General features: G+C 45.3%; 1 protein-coding gene across 2 annotated transcripts in view; it reads right to left on the bottom strand.

The window, feature by feature from the left end:
• Positions 1-26,092, bottom strand: part of atcaya (ATCAY kinesin light chain interacting caytaxin a) — a 47,744-nt gene that overhangs the window by 8,166 nt on the left and 13,486 nt on the right. For both annotated transcript variants that reach the window (XM_078198127.1, XM_078198128.1), the window contains 5 exons: positions 18,902-19,087; positions 16,982-17,084; positions 10,310-10,441; positions 3,748-3,834; positions 2,520-2,618 (listed from right to left, as the gene is read on the bottom strand). In XM_078198127.1, coding sequence (XP_078054253.1) covers positions 2,520-2,618; positions 3,748-3,834; positions 10,310-10,441; positions 16,982-17,084; positions 18,902-19,087 — 607 coding nt within the window. The remainder of the gene's footprint in view (positions 1-2,519; positions 2,619-3,747; positions 3,835-10,309; positions 10,442-16,981; positions 17,085-18,901; positions 19,088-26,092) is intronic.

Raw genomic sequence — 26,092 nt, 5'->3', positions numbered from 1 at the left:
CAACAGAGTAAAAGGCCTGGATTTCTGTAATAACAGAGAGCCTCTCTAACATCATGAAGTAATACAGAAGTCTCCTGCCCCAAACATGGCACCTACCATTTTTGCGGAGGCAGAAGTGGGCCTGGGTTGGGAATTGTGTGTGCGCGTTTCGTGGAGGCAGCAGCCCGTATAAAACAGCAGCTGCCTCCTGTCATGTCTGATTTTCATTAGCCAGAAGTGGGAAATGTGACGTGTCCTGATTAGATCTGGTAGGAGCAGGTCTAAACCTTGCAGAATCCTTTGGAGAAGCAAGGTACCCCTTTGCATATGGTCCTGGAGCACCTTTGGGAGAGGTGAGGTATCCTTTGAGAATTTTAAAAGTGGACAGGAATGTGTGTAAAAAGTACAGAAACTCATTGGAATTGTCAAGACAGCAGCCATGAGAAATTGTCAAATGGACCTGTCAAACTTGTCAAATGTCAAAAAAAACTATTAAAAAAAAACTCCTTGCTTGCTATTTCACTATATGTGTTGACATAAGCCTGCAGGCTACCATTACTGGATTAGCACTGCATGACTGATTTCACATTCTCCACTTATCGCAGTAGGGTGCCCTCCATTTCACAATTTGATTAACAGTTTCAAGCACTTATGGACTCTTTAAAATGTGATTATAAATGTAATATTTGACTTTATAAAGGGATTATACACTTGAATTAAATGTTCGTTTTTTTCAGGGATTATATAGTTGAAGGAATGCAAATATAATGAATGGGTTTATATGAATGAGAGTGTTCTTTTTAAATAAAGTCTGCAGTGGCCATTTAGAACTTTACATTACTTCATCTCTACATTGATCCTGAGGTCAGCCCATGGTGGACACTGGATGAGTTGGCATCGTGGGTATAAGGGCAAAGGAAGGTGAGCCTGGGTTGACATGAGTTGGAGCTAAATTGGATTGGGGTTAAAAAGGGCCATGGGGATGGGTGGAGGGCATGGGTTGGCATGAAAGATATGAGGGCACTTTCTGCTGGGTCAGGTTCTATGGAGCCAGGTAATGTCCTGACTCTGCATTCCTGACTTGGGAGTGAAAATTCAGGCTGAAGTATCAGCTCTAAAAGAGAATGCGTTGGGGGAAAATAAAATATATTGAATAACAATATAATGGGCGGCACAGTGGTTAGCACTGCTACCTCACAGTGCCGGGGACCCAGGTTCAATTCTAGCCTTGGGGGACTATCTATGTGGAGTTTACACATTTGTCTCGTGTCTGCGTGGGTTTCCTCCAGGTGCTCCAGTTTCCTCCCACAGTCCAAAGATGTGTGGGTTAGGTTGATTGGCCGTGCTAAATTGCCCCTTAATGTCAGGGGGATTAGCAGGGTAAATACGTGGGGTTACGGAGATAGGGCCTGGGTGGGATTGTTGTCTGTGCAGGTTTGATGGGCGAATGGCCTCTTTCTGCACTGTAGGGATTCTATGATTCTATAAATTTAATAACTCTTAATGTCATATCAATCTTCCTCCCACCTTCTCCTGAAGGCACTGACCCTCTTTAGAACAAAGAAGAATTTGGACACTTTTAAAAAAAACCCTGTCCAGGAGGTTAATGTTCACAGTTTAATCCAGGCAATGAGTACTGGTAGGGGCCTTGATTTGTCTGTATCCAATGTCAACACACTGGTACTTTCCAGCAGGAATTATTAGAACCTACAGTATGATCAAAGGGGCATCACAACTAAACCTGACTCCATTCTTAACCAACATCCCAGAGTGCAGGAGGTCACTGGACAGCCACTTGGACCTGGACCTTTCTGAGGCGGCGCAGAATAGACTAGGGCTATTTGAACAGATCCGGGGGGCTGGGAGGGGGGTTTGCGGGGAACAGATGACGTTGATGTTGTGGACAGCCATTGCCACCATTGTGCAGCTCTGTGGACCGAACAGTGCCCAAAAAGAAGGCTCCCCCTCCCACAGAGACCACTTGGAGGCCACCAGGGTTTATCAAATAGTGGCAAGTTCCCTGTGGCCCTGGTAAAATGTCAATGGAAACAGGAAGAGACCCTCAATTGGCCATTTAAGTGGCTCAGTTGGGTTCTGGATGGGACTGGCTGTCTGCCACCTTTCCTGCTGTTGGCAAAATGGAATGGCAAAGGAAAGATGATAGGCACTCCACTCAGCCCCTTCCCACAGCATTTTGTCAGCCATCCCACCTCTGACCATGGCCTGAAAGGTGCAGAAAATCCAAGCCTTGGAGTGAGAAACTTGACTGATTTCCCAGCCCAAGCTCTGAAGCAAATAAAGCTCCATTACTGTTCCTCTAAATGATCACCCGCTAAATGAATATAGACTAGGGATTGAACATGGGACCTTCCGGTCTTTGTGATTTAGTTTCATACTGAGCAATGTATTAATGAGTGAACCACTGGAAGAAACCTTCAGGAGATTTTTAAAACAAGTGCAAAACGTCTTTCAGGCTCATCTGGCTGAGAATGTTGCTGAGCGCCACATTTGGCCCACGTTTGACCAGTGTTGATACATACTGTAAAACGCACTCCGGGATCTGCACCTGCTCCATGGGAATGACCTGCTCCAGCTCTGAGAGGGTGTGAGCATATTGAATCTTACTCATGAACTTAAAACTGAATAAAAAACACAGAACAGAAACACATGAATTAAACATTCACACAGGTAACTCCAGAGATTATCAAAATACTTCAGGAACAAGACAGCACAATCTTTATTTCACAATATCTCAATTCCTCGGCCCCGGTGACCATCTTGATGTCTCCCTAAAGGATGTTGATAAATGCTGACTATAAATCCTGAGAATGCTGACCGGGTGCTCTTTCTTCAGAAGGGGAAAGTTTCAGTTTTCTCCCTTCACTTTGTCTGCCTTGATATCATAGCAGTGAAGGGAGCAGCAAGAGGCTGCAGAAAACCCCAGGGATCCAAAAAAGCTTCACTCTCCCTGATGTCCCCCAGGCCTGTGCTCCTGATGACTTGCCCACCCCCCTGAGCCTGACTCCCCCATTTCCCCGAGCCCCTCTAGCCCTGTCGTTCTCGAATGACTCCCCCTGTGCTTGACTCCTCTGATGACCACCTCCACAAGGCCTGATGACCCCCAGCCCTCTAGCCTTCTCTCCATGATGAACATTCCTCCCAATCCTTGCCAGAAGCCTGAATCTCCCTGATGACTCTCCAGCCCTGATGCACTCCCTCTCCCCTACCCCAGTAGAAGATGCTGCAGACTGGGCACCAGGATTTACTTCTGCTGAAAAGGCCTCAACTTCATCAAGGAGGCAAAAATAGGACAAACACCTATGACCATTTCCTCTCTGTCACATTGAGTGTGGGCGCACTAGCCTTCATTGTTACCCCTGAGGCCCACTTGTGCAGCATACCTTCCATCAGAGAACTGAATTACTACAAGCTCACAGTGAACCTGAGGCCAGAATTGTGTGCTGGGCTAACCCTGCTCTGCTCTTTCCAGTGGGAGACACTGGATAGCAGTGAGGAGCAGGAATCCTGGTTGATTTTCCCATCCCTCTCCCTGGTGTCGGGATAATTCTAGCGGCCCATCAACCACCCCCCACCCCCCGTCCCCCGACTGTGATCGGATTTGTTCTCTTTGGTTTAGGAGCTCAGTATTCTATGCAGTTACTGACAGAGTCAGTGTGTGAATGTCGGTGAGGATTTTATAGTAAGCTTAATATAGACAGCGTCACATAGTCCCAAGGGGTAGGATATGCCATAATTACAAGTAGTTACCTAATAAACGGCCTGGAGATTGCCAGCACAGTCCTAATAAACCAGGACGGGTGAACAATTATTAACGACTTCAGGTTCTTCCTTAGCCTGTAGGCGGAAAACAGTCTATGGTGATAAAGAATTTCACAAAAGACCACAAAGTAAATAGAAATAAGTGAGGTCAGCTGGCTTATCTGGCACAATCTACTGACTATAAAAACAGATGATCTCCTATATCATCTCTCCTTATTGCAGTAACTAACTCCTTAACTAATAATGCAATGCTTCTCCCGTTTTACCTCCTCCCTTGTCTCGCCTGAAGATTCTACATCCCGGAATGTTGAGTTGCAGATCGTGTCCTTCCTTCAACCATGTCGCTGTGATGGCTGCTATATCACAGTACCAAACTGTCTTTAAAACAACACTATAGGCAAACATAGTAGCTATTTTTCACACACAACAAGATCCCACAGAATAACTGGAAAGTCATCTATTTTACAGTGATGTTAGCAGAATGATGAATGTTTCCTAGGAGATGCAGAACACTCAATGGCCGAATTCAAATAGTATTGGAACTTTTTATGTTCACCTGAACAGACAGGTGGGACCTTGGATTTAGACCCCACATGACAGACAGTACCTCTAATAGTACCGCACTCCCTCAGTACTGCACTGAAATGACAGCTTAGGTGGCGTGCTCTGGAGGAAGCAGGGACCCACAGCCTTTTGACACAGGAAGCTACCAACAGAGCCAAACTAATACTTTCATCAGAGAGCAGATGAGGAAGAAGCAGAAACAGCACAGAATCCTAACACAAGCCATGTTCCAGAGTTGGGCAGACTATGAATGGAGGCACAAAAGGCAGATGGAGCAGCAAGTCTGCTAAGGTCACAGGTAAGGTAAAGTAAAGCAAAGTTTGTTTATTAGTCACAAGTAAGCTTACATTAACACTGTGAAAATCCCCTAATCGCCACACTCCGGCGCCGACTTACCTGGATAGTCACATGAGCAGCCTGGGAATGGAGGGATACAAACGATTGGTCTAGTTGGACCAAGGAGCGGCACAGGCTTGGAGGGCCGAAGGGCCTGTTTCCTGTGCTGTACTGTTCTTTGTTCTTTGTTCTGTTCAGGTACACTGAGGGAGAATTTAGCATGGCCAACACACCTAACCAGCACGTCTTTCGGACTGCAGGAGCAAACCAGAACTCCTGGAGGAAACCCACGCAGACACGGGGAGAACGTGCAGACTCTGCATAGACAGTGACACAAGCTGGGAATCGAACCAGGTCCCTGGCACTGTGAGGCAGCAGTGCTAATCACTGTGCTACCGTGCTGCCACAAGAGGAGGTGAGCTGAAATTGAACCCAGACTTGAGCTGTAAGTGTCATTGACTTGAATGAATTTGTGACAGATCCACAGAGGGTTCCAGTTTTTGTGAATTGGATTTTCTGCTTTTGATAAGTAACTCGTTCTGGAAACAAACCCATCACCAACGCACGCTAAACACTCTGAACAAAATGTGCGCAATCATTATATCTCTGGGTTTTTGTGACTGTACTAAGTGTGACAATGGGAGCTTAATAAAGGCCTTTTCAGATACAATAACAAAAGTAGAGCTGTAGTCTTGTTAATCTAAATTGGATCAGTTCCACCCATGAACAGGCTGCTCTCCACAGTATGAAAATAGCCTCTGGTCATGTGCTGCCATTATAGCAGGCACAGAAAACACGTTGTGAACTAAAGATCAAGTCAAAAATAAAAGTTAAAGCACAGATTTGGAGAACATGAAAAATAGAGAAGATAGAGATTTTTAGCTCATCTCTTTTTAATATCCTATGTTATGCTGCTGGTATATGACCGTGAATATATGAAGATGATGGACAATTTTAGAACAAAGAACAAAGAAAAGTACAGCACAGGAACAGGCCCTTCGGCCCTCCAAGCCTGTGCTGATCATGATGCCCTAACTAAACTAAAAAAAACCTTCTGCCCTTACTCGGTCCGAATCCCTCTATTATCTCCCTATTCATGTATCCATCCAGATGCTTCTTAAATGTTGCTAATGTGCCTGCTTCCATCCCCTCCTCTGGCAGCGTGTTCCAGGCACCCACCAGACTGCGTGTGAAAAATTTCCGCTGCGCATCTCCCTTAAGCTTTCCCTTCTCACCTTGAACTTGTGTCCCCTTGTAATTGACACTTCCACCCTGGGAAAAAGCCTCTGACTATCCACCCTGTCTATGGCTCTCATAATTTTGTAGACCTCTATCAGCTTTCCCCTCAGCCTCTGTCTTTCCAGTGAAAACAATCCTAGTTTATCCAACCTCTCCTCATAGCCAACACCCTCGAGACCAGGCAACATAGAACATAGAACATAGAACATAGAACATTACAGCACAGAACAGGCCCTTCGGCCCACGATGTTGTGCCGACCTTCATCTGAAACCAAGATCAAGCTATCCCACTCCCTACCATCCTGGTGTGCTCCATGTGCCTATCCAATAACCGCTTAAATGTTCCTAAAGTGTCTGACTCCACTATCACTGCAGGCAGTCCATTCCACACCCCAACCACTCTCTGCGTGAAGAACCTACCTCTGATATCCTTCCTATATCTCCCACCATGAACCCTATAGTTATGCCCCCTTGTAATAGCTCCATCCACCCGAGGAAATAGTCTTTGAACGTTCACTCGATCTATCCCCTTCATCATTTTATAAACCTCTATTAAGTCTCCCCTCAATCTCCTCCGCTCCAGAGAGAACAGCCCCAGCTCCCTCAACCTTTCCTCATAAGACCGACACTCCAAACCAGGCAGCATCCTGGTAAATCTCCTCTGCACTCTTTCCAGCGCTTCCACATCCTTCTTATAGTGAGGTGACCAGAACTGCACGCAATATTCCAAATGCGGTCTCACCAAGGTCCTGTACAGTTGCAGCATAACCCCACGGCTCTTAAACTCCAACCCCCTGTTAATAAAAGCTAACACACTATATGCCTTCTTCACAGCTCTATCCACTTGAGTGGCAACCTTTAGAGATCTGTGGATATGGACCCCAAGATCTCTCTGTTCCTCCACAGTCTTCAGAACCCTACCTTTGACCCTGTAATCCACATTTAAATTAGTCCTACCAAAATGAATCACCTCACATTTATCAGGGTTAAACTCCATTTGCCTTCTTTGCACTCTCTCCAAAGCTTCCACGTCCTTTTGGTAGTGCAGCGACCAGCACTGCATGCAATTCTCCAAATGCGGCCTAACCAAGATTTTATATAGCTGCAACATGATTTCCCAACTCTTGTACTCAATGCCCCAGCCAATGAAGGCAAGCATGCCTTATGCCTCCTTAATCACCTTGGTCACCTGCATTGCTGCTTTTCGGGAACTGTGGACCTGCATGCCGTGATCCTTCGGTACATTAATGCAAACTACCTACCCAAGTGTTTATGACTGTCTTTCTCCATTTCAATTGGAGACTCTTAAAGTAACAATGTTTGGTAGACTTGCTGGCCTCATGAAGATGGAATAATAAAGATTTTCAGGAGCCTGTTCACAACTGGAATGTTGATGGAATAGCAAACATCCTCCATTGTGTGACGAACTGTATAGCCATCAATCCATTGCGTGGATAATGTAGACATCAATACTGTTGTTACATGATGGAAACTGGCTTATGATAGAAAATATTTTATTAATCCACAAGGGGAGCCTAGTGGGTCAGTTTAGGATATGAATATCAGATGGAAGCCATCTCACACAGAAAAAGGAAGGACCATATCTGGAAAATTCACCATAGGCAGAGGCATGAGGTTACTATTAAATATAAAAGCAGTGAAGTTTAGCTATAATTATAAGGCATTGGTGAAACCACATTGGAGTACTATGTACTATGTACAGTTTTGACCTCCTTACTTGAGAAAGGATATAATAGCATTGGAAGCATTTCAGAGAAGGTTCACTTAACTGACTCCTGAGATGAAGAGGTCATCTTATGAGGAAAGGCTGGGCAGATTGGGCTGTATCGATTGGAATTCAGAGGGATGAGATGTGTACTTCTCGTAACATGTAGAATTCTGAGGGCAATTGGCAAAATGCATACTGAGAGATGTTTCCCTTTTTGGAAGAGACTAGAACTAGGGGGCACAGTTTAAAAATAAGGGGTCTCCTATTTAAGTTGGAGATGAGATTTCTTTCTCTCAGAGGTCACTGGTAATTCTCTTCCTCAGGAAACAGTGGATGCAGAGTCATTAAGTATTTTTAAGGCTGCGTTAGATAGATTCTTGATTGGCAAGGATCAAAGGTTATTGGGTAGATGGGAAAGTTGAGGCCACAATCAGATTTTATATGACAGCAGAACATGTTCAAGGGGTCGAATGGTCTACTTCTGCTCTTAATGTGTATGTTTATATGCTCGTATAATTGGTTTTACCAGCAAGATATATCCTCACGCAAGGAGTTCATCAACAGCTCCATCTAGGGAAAGCCAGGAGCCTACTATTCCGGGTAATAAGCCACTGTGAATTTATCAACAGAAACCTCCAACCTTTATTGTTGTCAGTAGACCCAAGAGAGAATTCTCAGGCCTGTAACATTTCCAACCACCATCCCGAAGAATCAGTGCAATAGTGATTTTTGAACTCTTTTAAAGATATCAGTACGTGCTATATCTTTAGAAATCATCTTTTCTCGTGTGTGTGCATGAGTGTCTTATGTTAATGGGGAGTGAGCGCTGTTGCAATTATAATGCTGATGTTGCGAAAATAAGCGTTTATCCTTTCTTTTGATTTAAAACCTGCTTTCTGTCTATTCTGAAACGTCACAGCACTGAAAGGATTAAAACACACTCTCTGTTGTGATCAGCTGAGAAGTGGGAAAAAGAGGAAAATATCCCACATCTCTCCTCAGTCCGTAACACCTAGCTTTCATCACCTTAGAATCCAACTATGTTTTTTTGAGTACCTTTGCCTCAGTTCCCTGGTCTGACAGGTTACTGCAGACATTTATTGCTCTTTTTGTGAAGGTGGATCTTCTAATTTACATTTACTTTTTATCCCATGTCCTTATTTCAATAGTGCGAATCTTCTTATACTGATCAGTGTTATCCATTTACATTGATCGGTGCAATTCATTTAGTGATGAATGCAACTCCCTAATATTGATTAGTGCAGTTCATTCATAGACATTGCTGCAAATCCCAAGTACTGATTGGTGTAATTCAATTACAGAAAATTAGTGCACTTTAACTTATGGTGAATATTGCAGTGAAATTTTCAGAGATCATTGCAGTCCACTTCTGGTCACTGCCGTTTGGTTAGAACAATCCTCACAACCCTGTTATAGTGCCCATAATTGGCACTATTAATTGGCCTAGCAAGCCACTCAGCTGTACCAAACCACAGCAGAAAAGTTAAATAATAGTAAAACTAGATAGACTGCCCGGCATTGACCTAGGCACTGCAGATGACAAAGACAGACCTTGTCCAGTTGACCCTGCAAGTGCCTCCTCACTAACATTGTGTGAAAATTGAGAGAACTGACCCCTGACTAGTCAAGCAATAGCCCAACATGGTCATACTCATCGAATCATTCATTACAGCAATGTCCTAGACTCCTCCAATACTATCCCTGGGTATGTCCCTCTGACTGGACAGACACACCAGAGGTGACAGCACAGTGGTATAGAGTCATGAGGAAGTGGCTTTGGGAGCCCTGAACATTGATTTTGGACGCCATGAGGTCTCATGACATCAAGTTAAATATTGGCAACGAAACCCCCTGCTGGTTACCACCTACTGCCCTTCCTCAGCTTGCCATAGGCTAGGAATTCTGTGGTGAGTAATTCACCTGACTCCCCAAAGCCTGTCCACAAGGTACAAGTCAGGAGTGTGATGGAATACTCCCCACTTGCCTGGATGAGTGCAGCTCCAACAACACTCAAGAAGTTCAACACCATCCGGAACAAAGCTTGATCAGGGTCACATCACCACCTTTAACATTCATCCCCACACTACCAGCGCACCAGCAGCAGAATGTAACGTTTACATTGCAGCAACTCACCAAAGATCATTCAAACTCAACCTCTATAATTGCAGCAGACACATAAGAGCATCATTAGCTGCAAATTTCCTTCCAAGTCACACACCATCCTGACTTGGAACGAGATCACTGTTTCTTCACTGTCACTGGGTCAAATCGTAGATCTCCCTTCCTAACAGCACTATGGGTGTACCTGCACACTATGGACTTTAGCAGTTCGAGGAGGTTCTCACCAATACCTTCTCAAGGGCAATGAGCGATAGGCAATAAAAGCTGGCCTAGCCAGTGATAATGACATCCCAAGAATTAATTTTTAAAATCCTGCCTCAATACACATTAGTAGTCCACAACCCCACAGCCCAGAGTCCGACTGCCCGCAACCCAAGTGCCCGCGACCTCGACTGCCCGCGACCCCGACTGCCCGCGACCTGAACGAGCTGGTTTGAAACAGGACTCACCGGATTTAGAGGAGGACAGCAAGAGACTGAAGAAGTTTATATCCGCTGCCAGATATCAAACTGCTGCAATGGCCCGTTTCTCTGAACCTACCTCCTGTCTATCATCTGATAACACTTCTTCAGCCAACCCAAGCCTGGCATCCTCCTGCGAGGAGTGGCCCCATTCAGGTACACGATCATGTAGTCTTCAGCAACCAGTAGCTCCAAGATGCTGATCACGTACCTGAGAGACAGAGGATGAAACAGCACACGTGAGATCATCTTCCACATACTCAGCAAGTTCCTTGCCCTCCACTAATTCTCTCAACAGCTCCAATTCCCCTGAGTTGTCAAGACACTTGTTCAACATTTATCTAATGGATGAACTGCTATTTCCTTTATCTAAACAATAGGAAAACTAAAGTCGTCAACCTCGATCCTGTTACAAATTCTATGCTCTTATAACATTCAACTGGGTCACTGTGACAGAATCTAAGGTGTTAACTTTATTCTTAATATTCTCTGGTTAGTGTCTGCTACTGCAGACACCACTAGTCCTCTGGCAGCTCATCTCCAGCATCAATTCTTCATATGTCAGTGTAGGCTGGGGCAACACGGTGGCACAATGGTTAGCACTGCTGCCTCACAGCGCCAGGGATCCGGGTTCGATTCCCGGCTTGGGTCACTGTTTGTGCGGAGTCTGCATGTTCTCCCCGTGTCTGCGTGCGTTTCCTCCGAGTGCTTCGGTTTCCTCCCACAGTCCAAAAGACGTGCTGGTTGGGTGCATCGGCCATGCTAAATTCTCGCTCAGTGTTCCCGAACAGGCGCCGGAGTGTGGCGACTAGGGGATTTTCACAGTAATTTCATTACAGTGTTAATGTAAGGCTACTTGTGACACTAATAAATAAACTTTAGGCAGCACATTACAACAGGTTGTTTGACTTGGGTTTGGGGGAGTCACAGAGGAACAAACTTAAGTCCTAATTATTCTCTCTCACACAGATGCATCAACAATATATTACTTTTGAAGGTTAGTCAATGTTGCTTGTGGGGAATTGGTGGATGGTTTGCTCATGCTTTTCATTTGGCAAATAAATTGAGTGATCAGTTATCAATGACCACCACTGGCAGCTGGCCCTATGCTCTTGCATTCCTTCCCTAAACATATCCACTTTCTACTCTCTCTTAACTACATTTTAACCAACCTGCCCCCCTACCCAAAGATGTGCGGGTTAGGTGGATTGGCCATGCTAAATTGTCCCTTAGTGTCAGGAGGACTGGCTAGGGTAAATGCATGGGGTTATGAGGATAGGGTCTGGGTGGGATCGTGGCCGGTGCAGACTCGATGGGCCAAATGGCCTCCTTCTGCGCTGTAGGGTCTATGATTCTAATAGTGAGTAGGAAGCTCTGTAGAAAGAGTCACAGGAACTCAAAACGGTAACTCTGTTTTTCTCTCTCCATTGATGCTGCCAGACCTGCTGAGTTTTTCCAGCATTTTTTGTTTTATTTCAGATCTCCAGCAGCCGCAGTATTTTGCTTTTATTTCAGTGAGGCTGCCGTCTCCTCAGCCAGGTCCAACAATTTAGTTCAGACCCCAATCAGCAGCTATCGGGGGCTTCGCTGTGCGAGACTCGAGGTGATCCTTATCCAACTGCCAGGCCTGGATTTTAACCTAAATCCCTGAGGTGAAATGACAAGTTCCCACTGTCTGCATCACCAGTTCCTTTCCCCTCTCAAACCCAGAATGATGAAGACATATTTTCCATCTTTACTGCTCAGCCCTGGCAGAACTGTACAGAAACGTCGGTCACAAAAGACAAGAAACGGTGAATGTATTAATGGCATCTGAACAAATTATTACAGGTAATTAATCTTTAATGTTCAACCTACATGATACAGTTGCAGCAGTGAGTCATCTGCTTGCAATAGGATTAAAACAGTAGGGATCTCCTGAGGGATCAGCATGAATACTGAGCCAAGCAGACAACAGTTCAGCTGCCTCTGCTGCCTTCTTGACCACCTCATAGCAAGATGTCTTCATTTCCCTCCTGAATCCATCTCCCCATCTCTCCAGATGCTCTGTCCAAGCTCACTTTATTCATGACACCCACCCACTGCTTCAGTGACTCGATTCTGCCAACCCCCCCCGGTCCCTTACCCAGAGCCAATGCCAGCTTACATTATATTAGATTTATGGGGAGCTGATGATGTTGTGCTAATGTCAGTGGAATGGTCATTCAGAAGCCCAGCCTCATGCTGTAGGGAGACAGATTCAAATCCCACCACAGCAGCCAGTGAAATATAAATTCAATTAGTACATTTGAAATTATAAAGCCGGTCTCAGTAACAGTAACCATGACAACCACCAGCGACTGTTATCAAATGCCATTTGATTCACTAAGGATTTCTTTAGGGAAGGAAATCTGCCGTCCTTACCTAGTCTGGCCTACATGTGACTCTAGACTCACCTCAATGTAGTTCCCTCTGAAATGGCCTAGCAAGGCACTCAGTTCAAGGCATGGTGGCACAGTGGTTAACACTGCTGCCTCACAGTGCCAGAGACCTGAGTTCAATTCCAGCCTTGGGTGACTGTCTGTGTGGAATTTGCACATTCTCCCCATGACTGCGTGGGTTTCCTCCAGTTTTCTTTCACAGTCCAAAGATGTGCCGCTTGGTTCGACTGGCCATGCTAAATTACCCCTGAGTGTCCATAGATGTGTAGGTTAAATGGATTAGCCATGATAAAGTTAGAGTTACAGGGGTAGGGTGGGGAAAGGGCCTGAGTAAGATACTCTCTCAGAGAGTCGGTGCAGACTTGATGGGCTGAATGGCCTCCTTCTGCACTGTAGGGGTTCTATGAATTAGGGTTTGGCAGCAAATTCTGGTCTTGCCATGAAAGAATATTTTTTTAAATGGTTTCCTCTTCTCAGATGCTGTCCACCTCATTTCAAAACTACCATTTTAACCCCACTCCCAGTTCTTACAAACTACTACCCCATCTCTAACTTCCCTTGCCTTGCAGATTAAATATAGAAAACACTTTAATCAGGATCATTAAAGAACGTTACGTTCTCACTAACATGTACCTGTTATACCTCCACAGGCTGCTTCTCGACATTGAGTAATGATGCTGCAGAAAGCCACTGCTGAGGCACATGTTTTGTGTCACATTGTGTAAGGTGGGATCCAATTTATTCACATTTGGGAAAAAGAGGCTTTCACCGGCTCAGATACCAAATGCAAAGTGGCTGATGCTGCCTGATGGAGACCGTTTTCCAAAGGGGTGGTATCGTTTTGTCAGTGGAAAATGCGAATACTGACAGTGTGGACACAGGTTCAGCTTTCATCATTTGTCCAATTCTAAATTCCAGGTACTCCATCCAACACACACTTTCTACACCGGAATTGTTACTGTCGGCTGTTCTAGATTATTCTTTACCGAGGGTCTCAAAGTTACCGGACTCTTTGGGGGCAATTCTCCCAAAAAAATTCTAAGGGCCCGATTTTACCAAAACTTCGCGCCCGAAATCGCGGTACAGTTGGGCGTCGGGCCTATACCGCGGTCTGCACCCGATTCCGAGCAGATCGCGGCTTTACCGACACCCGATTCGGGCACGGGAATCGGGCAGCCCGACGATTTAAATGCATTAGCATGCATTTAAATCGACTTAATGAACCGCACGCCCAACCCTACCGCCAAATCCCACTTTACCGTCTTCTGGCCCGTTCCGGATCCGCGCTTTTAGCGACCTGCCAAATAAAAATCCGAAGCATATTTCTGTTCTGCAGGGGAACCTCCGAAGCGCTCTCTGCCCTTGTGAAGTCACCATCCCTCCTCGACCATCCTTCGCAGACCCCCCACTAACCACCCTGGCAGACCGCCCCCCCCCCCCCTCACCCCGGGATCGGACCCCCCTGGGAGGCAGCCCCCCCCGGCAGACCCCCCCGCCCCTCCCCCCCAGGATCGGAGCCCCTTGGAGACAGGCCCCCCTCGGCAGAGCATACCCCCAACCTACCTCGATCGCTGGACTCCCTCCACCATCCTTCCGACCTGCAGTCCTTCGAGAGCCTGCAGCACCTTCCTGGCCTTCCGCTGGCGTCCGCCGGAGGCGGGGGGGGGGGGGGGGGGGGGGGGGCGCTCAGATGGATCTCTGGTTGGGGGGGGGGAGGGGGGGGAGGATGGACTTGGGAGAGTCTTGCAAACTGAAAATAATGTAGCATCTTCTTTGTGCTGCCAAATTATCTGTGGGAAAGGTAATTAAACTACAGTGTCCTAGTGAGCAATTAGTGACCTGTATAATACATTTGTGATCTGTAACTGGATTGTTGATGTCCCTGTAGCCATGAGCCAGGTGCTCAAATGTCCAGAGTCATGTGGTGAACTTGGAAGAATTGTCCCCGTGTTGGAACTTGGTTGGAAAAATATTTCAAAATATGGATGGGGGGATATATATTTTGAAATATTTTCCCAAATTTTTGACAGTCAGGTTTTTAGTTTCTGCGATTATAATTTTGACATTATCTCCCAAAGGGAATTCCTCTAATTCTGTGCAATGTTCAGATGAAAACAAGATGAAAGAAAGGATCCAAGGCTGCTCCAGAGGCAGATTAGCTGCACCCAACATTGCCCATGCAAATCACATTCATAAGTAGGGGCACATCTGCCATGGAATGTGAGAGAAGAGTTGCCAATACAAACTTCTTTTCACTGTGGTTGATTTCCCAGATGTAGTAATCTCCTTGAATCTTATTTCCAACCAAGTTCCACCACGGGGATAATTCTTCCAAGTTCACCACATGACTCTGGACATTTGAGCACCTGGCTCATGGCTACAGGGACATCAACAATCCAGTTACAGATCACAAATGTATCATACAGGTCACTAATTGCTCACTAGGACACTGTAGTTTAATTACCTTTCCCATAGATAATTAGGCAGCACAAAGAAGATGCTACATTATTTTCAGTTTGCAAGATTCTCCCAAGTCCATCCTCCCGCTCTCTCTGCTGTCTTTTTCTTTCGCGCCCGGGTGCGCTGCTTCAGATTTTTTTTGAACTTCGCATGTGCGGATCAGAGCTCCGATCGTTCCTGCAGCACTAAGCCCCGTCCACTGCGCGGATCGGACTGGAGCCGGCAAAAAGCGTATGGGCGCGCTGCAAAGAGGATTCCGGGCTCGGATCTGTATTACGCCCGGATCCGGCCCTTAGACTCCAAATGGTAAAATCGAGCCCTAAGTGTCGAATTTGCGTGAAACTGGAGTAGATCACGCTGGTTTTCTTCAGTGGGAGTTCAAAAAATGAATCTTCCACACTCGGTGCCCTGCAGAGTGCCTCAGCATAAATCACGCTATAATTCAGTAGGTGGGGCCTAATCCCGCTGGAGAGGCCAGCAGCATAGCACTGAGCGAGCCACTGCGCGTGTGCTGATCTGTCAGCACCAAGATCGGCACATTGCAGTGGCCCCGCACTGCCGGCCAGCCTTCTGATTGTCGGCCAGCTCAATCGCTGGCCAGCCTGCAACCCCCGCATTGTTGGCAGGCCGAACCTCCCCCCCCACCCCCCAACCCGATGGCCAGCCCTGATCATTGGCCTCCCTCCCTCTGCTCGCGATCTGTATGCAGAGTGGCAGCAGGACCCCCCTACCCCCACCGATTGTCCCCAGTGGCCCCACCCCATCAGGCCCTGCCCCTATCAGGCCCCGCCCTCTTAGTATTGCCCCATGCCTGATGGGCATTGCCAAGGTGACCCTGGGCATTGGTTTTTTGACCCTTGGGCAGTGCCAGGGGGCCCAGGCTGGCACTGCCATGGTGCCAATGCCCAAGGGTCATCCCCCGGCGCCAACCCTCTGGGAGGCCCCCGATTGCCCTCCTTCACTCCAGCAGGGTCAGGCCGCCAGCTTCCTGAAAGTGGAGAGCTACTCTAAACCCCATTGGAGTGAAATACTCATGGTGGGGGGGTGGGTGCTGGAGACTTCAATCCCAGGCTCACTCATTATATTTAAATTAGATTTGCATGCTCCTTTGCATGCCAATATGCAGCCCCGCGCCTATTTCTGGACATCCAGCCCTGCTGAAATCTCCTGGCCCGCTGCGCTAAAGAATTAGCACAGCAGGGTGGGAGAATCACCCCGCCATGTCTTTTACCGTACCCTTCACTCTGCATCTACGAGCTTCCAAAAACCAAGCTTGGTGTCACGTTAATTTGGTTCATCTTCTCTCCATGATGTTTTGGACCTTGACCTTTCACTTGTGTTTATCAATATTAAAATGATACACAGCTGAATTAAAGGAGTGGACTGTTTCCCTGCCTTGACAACTAAAACCCATCTGGTTCACTAATGTCCTTTAGGGAGGGAAATCTGCCCTCCTTATCTGGTCTGACCTACATGTGACTCCAGAGCCACAGCAATGTTTTCCAAGGGCGACTAGGGATGGACAATAACTGCTGGTCAGCCAGGGAGGCCCATGTTCTACAAATGAATAAAGGAAAACTTCAGGTGTCTGTGTGGGTTTCCTCCGGGTGCTCCGGTTTCCTCCCACACTCCAAAGATGTGCGGGTTAGGTTGATTGGCCATTCTAAATTGACTCTAGTGTCAGGGGATTAGTAGGGTAAATGTGTGGGGTTATGGGAATAGGGCCCTGGGTGGGATTGTGGTCGGTACAGACTCAATGGGCCGAATGGTCTCCTTCTGTACTGTAGGGATTCTATTCTATGGTTCTTCATTCAGACACAAGTGACCCTACCAGGAAGAGATGGTGAATAAGGATTAAATTGGGCACTTACAGAAAGAGGTTTTCCATGATGTATGTATAGTCTGCACAACCGCTGTCAGGTAAGTAACACGCAGCAAATACAATGATCGCATTCAATCCTTCACCATAATAACCTATGAGAAAGAGAAACGTGTTAATTCCATATGATGACAGCTTCAAACAGTTAGTTTAAAGAAGAGTGAATACTGCAGTCACAATGGGCAACAACTGAAAGCAAAAGGCCAGCAGCTCTGCACAACTAGACCTGTTTTCACTGGACAAAATACTGAGTGGGAACAGAGAGACAGAGTTGGAAGTGAGTTACTTGGCTGGCACTGTGAGCAGAAAACAAGAAGACACGTTTTTGTGATGTTAGTGTACCTTTAAGAGTTTTTAAAAGTTCATGCTCACAGCCTTAGGTGATGTCATTGTTGGGAGGAGAAAAAAAACTGTGGGCTGGTCAGGTGACAGGAGTTCAGTTTCAGTTTGGGGAGTTGTGGTATTAGCAGTATTAAGCTGAAAGAGAATTCTCTCTCTCCTCTTTTCCTTTCGAAATTCTCTTGCTTCTCTGAAAATCTGCTGTTGTTGGGGGCTGGACCAGAGTCCCTCTGGTGTTTTGGGAAGCTGTCTTGTTTTCAAACTGTTCTGAGTCTCAAGAGTATTTGACTGCAGAATTCAACTAACGGCCTCAACCCCAGTATCACGTGAGCAGTTGACTTTGAACCTGTTTAAAGGGTTTTGTCTATGGAAGGTTTTGGTTCTGATTGGAATGCATTAGATATCTTTGTTAAGGGTTTTGCATTGTAGTGGTTGTTTTGTTTCTTGTTAGTAATTGGTAGAAGTTCTGGCCAATTTTCTTTCCATACAAGTTAACTATATTCTTAAATAAACTTTGTTTGATAAAAGCTCCCTAGTGGGTCATTTGAATCACACCTGAAGTGGAACATCTCATGCTCATCCTAGCCAAATTCAAATTGCAAAACTCATGATCCAGGCAGGCTTTATAAAATTTTGGAGCTTCTGACCTGAACCATAGCATTTTTTAAATTATCAGTAAGAACTGGACAAATATTTTCCCTCCCATGGCTTAGCCTCAGAGCATATGACAGAGATCCTCACTAAAAGATCATTAAAATGACGTAGGTAAATACCAGCTTGGGAATGAGACGGGAGGTTACAGGAGCAAGTAGAGATTGACATAATTAAATATTCCACAAGTCCCAATTGCGGAGGCAGGGAGAATAAGGGATGGGATAGTGTAGGAGGGAAAGAGACAGAGAGAGCGAAAGAGAGAGAGTTGAAGGAAATGTTTATGGAGGGTGCAGTCCAGGGCTGGATAATGAAGGTGTGAGGATTGATGAATATTCTTGGTGGATTGTTTGAGTATCTTTAGAAATCAGGGAGTATATGTACAAGTCGTTTTCTCAGGAATTAAATGGGTGGGTGGAGGTAAATTGTACATTGAGTGTGGACGGAGATTAACTGGGTGTTGTAGAATCCAGACTCTATGTGGGCCGTGGATGGAATGAATGATGTTTGGGACGGGCTTTTCTCATTCTGTGTTTTGTTTTGTTCCCTAAGCCAATCTCCTCCTGTGGTTTTGGGTGGTTCTGAATCTGATTTCCCCCAGCCATGGGTTCTGGCATCACGGTGCGGGTGGTTTTCCAATTCACTCGCATGTTCCAGCATGTTATGGTGCAAACTATCCGAGTACTGCCGTGTGCTGCCAGATTCCTATTCCCAACAAGTTCATTTCAAATAGCTGATTTCTAACTCTGCCCACCCAAGAGGTAATGAGAAAGAACTCTCGGCATCTTTGGGAAAACAGCAAATCCTATTTTGACACAGAACACATCTCTGCTGTCAGCTATCCTTCTTCATTCCCTTCAAATGTAAAATTCAGGAAATTAAAACCCCTCGCTCTCCACTGGCGTAGACTGATCATCCCTACCTCCGTGTGTCACCACTCTCATATACGGCCTGATGATTTTCATGTCAATCCTATGCTCCTGCTCTCCGATGATGATTGTCCTCCACAGCCTCCCATTGGTGGATTCCCCATCTTCACCTGCACAGTCTTCAAAAGAGCCCCCTTTCGCACTGGGCGAGTTCTTCGCACTCGCAACCGGAGTATCATCTGGAAGACAGAGAATGATGTGAATGATCTTAATTGGCCCGTTTCAGTGAAGATGCAATCACGCTCATTCGATCAAGATCTGATTCCTCTAAGTTTTCACCCACTTTTCAATCCTGAAAAGTGCAAACGTTTTTTGGGCTGTTGAGTCTGATATGTCACCAGTTGGACAGTGGGAAACATGAGTAGATTGCCCAGAAGCAGATATTGGAAATCTGGAATAAAAACAAAAAATGCTGGGAATACTCAGCTCGTCAGGCAACATCTGTGGAGAGAAACAGAATGTTTCAAGGCAAGATGACCTTTCATCAGGATTATTGTAGTTGAGTCCAATTGTGCCTCCAGCTGACAATTTGCACATGCACTTTCATAAGATATAGGAGCACAATTAGGCCATTTGGCCCATGGAGTCTGCTCCACCATTCAATCATGGCTGATATGCTCCTCATCCCCATTTTCCTGTCTTCTCCCCATAACCCTTCAACCCATTACCAATTAAAAATCTGTCTAACTCTTCCTTAAATTTACTGATTGTCCCAACATCCACCGTACTTTGGGGTAGCGAATTCCACAGATTCACAACCCTTTGGAAGAAGTAGTTTCTCTGTTTTAAATTTGCTACCCCTTATCCTAAGACTATAACCTCTCATCCTAGAATGCCCCACAAAAGCATCCGCTCCACGTCTACCTTACCCATATCTTTTATCATCTTATATACCTCAATTTGATCTCCCCTCATTCTTTTAAATTCCAGAGAGTATAGGCCTAAACTGTTCAATCTCTCTTCATATGACAAATCCCTCAACTCTGGAATCAATCTAGTGAACCTCCAATGCCACTACATCTTTTCTCAAATAAGGGGACCAAAACTGTGCACAATACTCCAGGTGCGGTTTCACCAATGCCTTGTATAGTTGCAACAATACTTCCTTACCTTTATATTCTATTCCTTTAGCTCTAAATGCCAACATTCCATTCACTTTCCAGTGGGAGTTATTGGATTGCCATCTGGCAGGGTGACCCTGAGGGATTTGCTTGTCAATAGACACCAATTGTGACATTTTCTTACTGTCAATCCAGTTGAGATCATCTAATTCAGTAAAGGTCAAGTATCGGTCCATGTAACCCTACTGCACAGCAAGGCTGGAATTTTCTGGCCGTCCTCGCCCTGCCGCCGTTGCAAGCGAGGATGGAGAATTTGGCACTCGGCCAACTCTCTGTTCAATGCAGTGGGACCAGAGAATCCCACTGGTGCGAACAGCCAAGAAATTCCGGCACAAATGTACCAACTAAGTCATTGGAGAGTCTTCAGTGATAACACGACAATTTTCAGACATATTACTAACAATCTGTGTATATATTACATGAGTGATGTTAATGAATTGAGAGGAAAGAGTTTCAAAACACTGAACCTACCTTTTGAGAAACCCTGTAGATGTGACAAGGCAGATACATATATAAGAATGCACTAAGATATCCATAGATAGATGAGGCATTGATCCCAATCAATAACTGGTATTTTATCCCCACTCTGTGACTCAGCTAAACCACAGGGACCAAGAACAAATTATTCTGATTCCAAAACCCATGTTGCTCTCAATGCAACCTCAATCATGCTCGGAAACTCCAAAACATCTGCCTCCCAAGCAGCATGGAATCAGAGTGTTTAATGTCTTTATAGATGCTCTCTAACCTGAATTGGTCTCAAGTGACAGTGTACTGGTGGAACCAAGGCATCGTGTAATGTTCAGGGTTAGAAGGCGAGTGATAATTGGACCAAGGCGAGCAGATATAACACAGTCCCATTTCACCTTTCTTCTCATAATCTTCCTAAAACACTCTGAATGCGTATTATTTATATAATGGGCTGGAATGTAAGAGTTTCTTTACAGGCTGAAAAATCGCGAGAAGCAAAACTGAGGAGCTGCAGTTCCGCTCCCAGGAGGCTGTACTTACATGTGAATATAAGGTCTAGGAGCTGGAGTAGACAATTCAGCCCCTCGAGCCTGCTCTGCCATTCAATATGATCATGGCTGATCCCATCTCAGCCTCTACTCCACTTTCCTGCCCATTCTCCATAACCCTTTAACCCATTATTGATTAAAAATCTGTCCATCACCTCCTTATTTACTCAACGTCCCAGCATCCACCGTACTCTGGTTAATGAATTCCACACATTCATGACCCTTTGAGAGAAGCAGTTTCTCCTCCTCACTGTTTTACCATGGGCAGGATGGTGGCACAGTGGTTAGCACTGCTGCCTAATAGCGCCAGGGACCCGAGTTCAATTCCGGCCTTGAGTGACTGTCTGAGTGGAGTTTGCACGTTCTCCCCGTGTCTGCGTGGGTTTCCTCTGGGTGCTCTGGTTTCCTCCCACAGTCCAAAGAGGTGCAGGTTAGGTGTATTGGCCATGCTAAATTCTCCCTCAGTGCCCCTTATTGCCCCAGGATGTGTAGGTTAGGTGGATTAGTGGGGTAAATATGTGGGGTTTTGGGAATAGGGCCTGGGTGGGATACTTGTTGGAGAGTCAGCATAGACTTGATGGGCCGAATGGCCTCCTTCTGCAATGTAGGAATTCTATGATTCTATTCTATGAAATCTGTTACCCCTTATCCTAAAACCATGACGTCTTGTTTTAGATTGCCCTACAAGAGGAAGCATTCACTCTGTCTACGATACCTTTTATCATATTACATACCTCAATTTGATCTCCGCTCATTCTTCTAAACTCCAGAGAATATCAGCCTAAACTGCTCAATCTCTCTTCACAAGACAAACCCCTCATCTCTGGAATCAATCTAGTGAACCTCCTCTGAACCACATCCTTCCTTAAATAAGGGTTCCAAAACTGTACACAGTACTCTAGGTGCGGTCTCACCAATGCCTTTCTTACTCTTATACACTATTCCTTTAGCGATAATGGCAAAATTCCATTTGCTTTCTTATTACCTGCTGTACCTGCATATCAGTTTTCTGCGATTCATGCACAAGGACACCTGGCTCTCTCTGCACCAAAGCACCCTGAAGTCTCCCTCCATTTAGATAATAAGTTGCCTTTCCATTTTTCTGACTGAAATGGATTACCTTACACTTCTCCACATTAAACTCCATCTGCCACATTTTGGCCCACTCATCTACCTAACTATATCCATTTGTAAATTTCTTATCTCCTCATGGCAACTTACTATCCCACCTATTTTAGTGCCATCTTCAAATTTGGGTATAGTACCTTCTATCCCTGTATCCTAGTCACCAATATAGATTGTAAATAGTTGGGGCCTGAGGACTGAACTCTGTGGCACCCCTGTGGCTAGTTACATCTTGCCAATCAGAAAAAGACCCACTTATCCCGACTGTGACAGGCTTTGATATTAACATAGGAATTTATAATGACTAAAGTTAATACTAAAGAGCAATAAAATGTTAAGAACAGGATGTAAAGCTGTGCCGATAGGAAGTGATTTGAAAATATTACTAGTCAACCTCTGGTGTTGTAGATGGGTAAGTTGCAGAGTACAGTCATTCCCTTATCTATCTCTGATAGCTGCAGTTTCCATTTCTGTCTCTCCACCTCTGATTTTTGCTTCAGTTTCTCCTTTGCTAATCTCCCTTTAGTCTCTTATTACTTCTTTATCTCTTTTATTGTGTTTTTTTCCTTCTTTCCTTTCAGCTCAGAGATTCTGGGTTATGTGATGTGAGTTTAATGTGGAGAAGTGTAAGGTAATCCATTTCAGTCAGAAAAATGGAAAGGCAACTTATTATCTAAATGAAGGGGCCACTAATGCCTGCATTTGGGATGTGGAAGTCTGGGTAGTTCTGACGCTCAGTGGTTCTCTTCCCAGCCCCTCCCCTCAGTCTCATGTTTTCCATCACTCTCATCGCATTCCCTATCCCTTCACCTTTCCACTTATTCCTTCCAGTTCCTACCACCATTGTTTCTTCCCCTTTGAACTGCCTACCAGTCTCTTTATTCTCTCTTGCAACCCCCTGCTTTCAACCACTTACCTCACCATTAACCTGCCCTCCACTTTACTCCCCCGAGGATCTGATGTTGCGAGGCCAGATCCCACTTCAATCAGCTTCCCATTCCCTTCACTTTGCTATTCTTTCTCTGTATTTAATTGTCACAGATAAGTTTGTTTGGTCTGCTTTCAAAATTCCAGTTTAAAGAAAAATAGTCAATTTAAAATGAGGAAAGAAACTATTTGTCCGCCTTTCACTCCATTTCTCTCTTTGCCTGTCTCTTTTTCTCAACTCTTCACTCAACCACCCTCTTCAGCCCCTATTTTCCTCAAACTTTTTCTCTCTCAATCCCTATCTTCCTGCCACTTCTCTCAGTCCTGTCCTCTTTCTCAACCTTTCTCTCTCTTTCATTCCCTCTCTTTTGATCCTCTGTTCTCTCCTTTGATTCTTCTTTTATCCCTCTTGCCCCCTGACCAAGCCAAGTTATTAGCTGGAATTAGCTTGGCTGAAATCTCCTTCCCTTGGTGAGGTAGCAGTAGGCAACCGGTCTGACCTTGCTCAAACTCCATTTTCTTCCGTTAGGGGCCATTTGATATAGTACCATATGCTCCCAGCTTACCCAACGAAAGGGAGCCCACTGCAGTGATAGAGAATTCTACAGTGGGACTGCACCACACCTGAAGAGGCAGTGGGCACGTTGAAGAGGGCAGAACAGCCCTGAAGACTTCAACATTTTGGCTGGGATTCTCTGACTACGCCTGCGGCAGTGCGCCAAATTCTCCATTCTCACTGGCAGCGGTGGCATGGCAAATGAGGTCAAAGAATCTCAGCCTTTATTTATGCCAAGGCATGCAAAACTTGGTAACTCAGTGAGGGAGAGGAAGCCCTTTATGGACCCTCTTCCTCCATGTAGTGTTGGACAACTTACAATCATTTAACGCAGTGTCCACCACTTTTCTCTGGCAACCTTTGGGGTTGGCAGAGATATAAATGAGCCATCTCACTAGGCCTGTCTCCTTGTTGTCATTCAGCTGTGGGTACAGAAGGGGCATATGACACAATAGTCCAATTAAGCTCCAGTTTCCAGTTTTGGATGGAATAATGGAGGAAAATTCAGCCTGCACTCTCTCCCCATCACTCAAATTAATACATTTTCTGAAGTTTAAACAAAACCAAGGCTACAGCATGCATGTATTTAATGCGTGCTTCTTCTTACTCATTATCTCCATAGACACAACTCAGCCACAACTTTTTTTGAATAGCACTAAATGTTTTACGTCAAGAGGGTGAGGTGGGGTGAGGGGGTTGGGGCCACAGAGGAGATTTAAAAGAATGTCACCAGGAATGGTGAATTTTATCCCTGAGGAAAGCTTGGATAGGCTGGGATTCATTCATTGGAACAGAGAAGGTTGAGGTGGGGGGGGGATTTAACTCAAATGTATAAAATTATGAGAGGATTTGACAGAAGTAGAGAGAAAGGACTTATTTCCCTGAGCAGAGAGGTCAATAACTAGAGTACACAGATTTAAAATAATTGGTCGAAGAATTAGAGGACATGCTGAGAACTTTTACACCAAAGAGTGAACGGTGGGGATCTGGAACTCACAGTTTGAAAGGGTCGTAGATAGAGACAGAAGACCTCACCACATTAAAAATAAATTTGAATATGCTCCAAGTGTCGGACACTGCGCTGCTATGGACTAATAGCTGGAAAGTGGCATTAGACTGGATTATATTTTCAGTCGGCACATCGGGCTAAATGGCTTCTAGATGTGTCGGAAATTTTCTAACTTTTACCTTTCTGATTAAGGTGTTGAAATTTGTCCATTTGTTTTTCAATTCTTTTTTTTAATGCTGGGAGGCACAATAATCAAGTAAACCATCTAGCATACAGCTAGGTAGATATATTTGCTCTGTCAGGAACCTGCCATGCTCCCTTTCATAGGCTTGCAGCAAATTTATGCTTGCAGCTGATATGTTTACAGAGGCAGTTCCCATTATATACGTGAACGCAAAAATTTTAAATGGGAAGATGTTGTCACAAAAGTGTGACAAAAAACATGACCGTGGGAAGTCAAACTGTGGAGGCAGGAGATAGGTGTGAATGCCAGATTTATGGTAAAATGTTGATAGATTTTACACCCATTTGTATGGCACTTGCTTCCTGCAAATGTCACACTGACTTGCTGTCACACATGCCCCATCATACATACAGCACTGTTATAGCAAATGGTGGGATTTTATGGTCCCTCCCGCTGATGGCAATTTCCACTCCTGCCGAAGTTGATGGGCTTTTGAATGGCTCGCTGCATTTTACAGCCCCGCCCCCACCTGGGCGGGCTCTAAGATTCTGCCGATTACCTTCCACAACAGGCGGGATTTTATGGCCTCGCTCGTCCCGAAACCATAAAATCCCACCGGAGGTCAACAGACCTTTCCATTGTCCACCCCTCACCTGTTCCGATTCCCGGACGGGGCAGTAAACCTCCGGAGAACATGGTGTCACGAAGAATACTCTGGCTGGTGGTGATTATCTATATTGGAGTTAAAAGTCTCAAAAGTGTACATGCCATTTCTTGTGCAATCATCTTAAATTATTCCCTCAACTTGTTCTCTCCAATAATAGCCATCAGTACTGTCTCCACCCTCGTGTTGCACAGATCAAAATGCCTCCTCCAGACACATTCCATAGTGTTTCACAGTTTATCTGGACATGGTAGGAAATATACATACACACACCATTACACTGACAGTGCCAACATTGAATACCAGCACCTACACTAAATGGTTAGTTATCATATTCACAGGAGACAGCTGCACTACATCATAGCTCCTGAGCCCTGTTCACACTGTATCGACATTATTTGTACTTTATTTGACAGAGGTCAGTTTGCAAGGTGGTCCTGCCAACACGTTAACGATAAGCACTGGTGGGAAAATTGAGACTGTAATCTTAAAGTCTGTTATTCACTCCTGTGTCCGGAGAGCTCTGTGCCAGTAGCGGAGCCTTGCACAATTAACCCTTTGGGGGAACCCATTTTATTC

Source organism: Mustelus asterias, chromosome 26 (assembly GCF_964213995.1).
Source record: "Mustelus asterias chromosome 26, sMusAst1.hap1.1, whole genome shotgun sequence".
Taxonomy (NCBI): domain Eukaryota; kingdom Metazoa; phylum Chordata; class Chondrichthyes; order Carcharhiniformes; family Triakidae; genus Mustelus; species Mustelus asterias.
The sequence above is the reverse complement of the archived record's forward strand: the minus strand, read 5'-3'. Positions and strand labels throughout refer to the sequence as shown.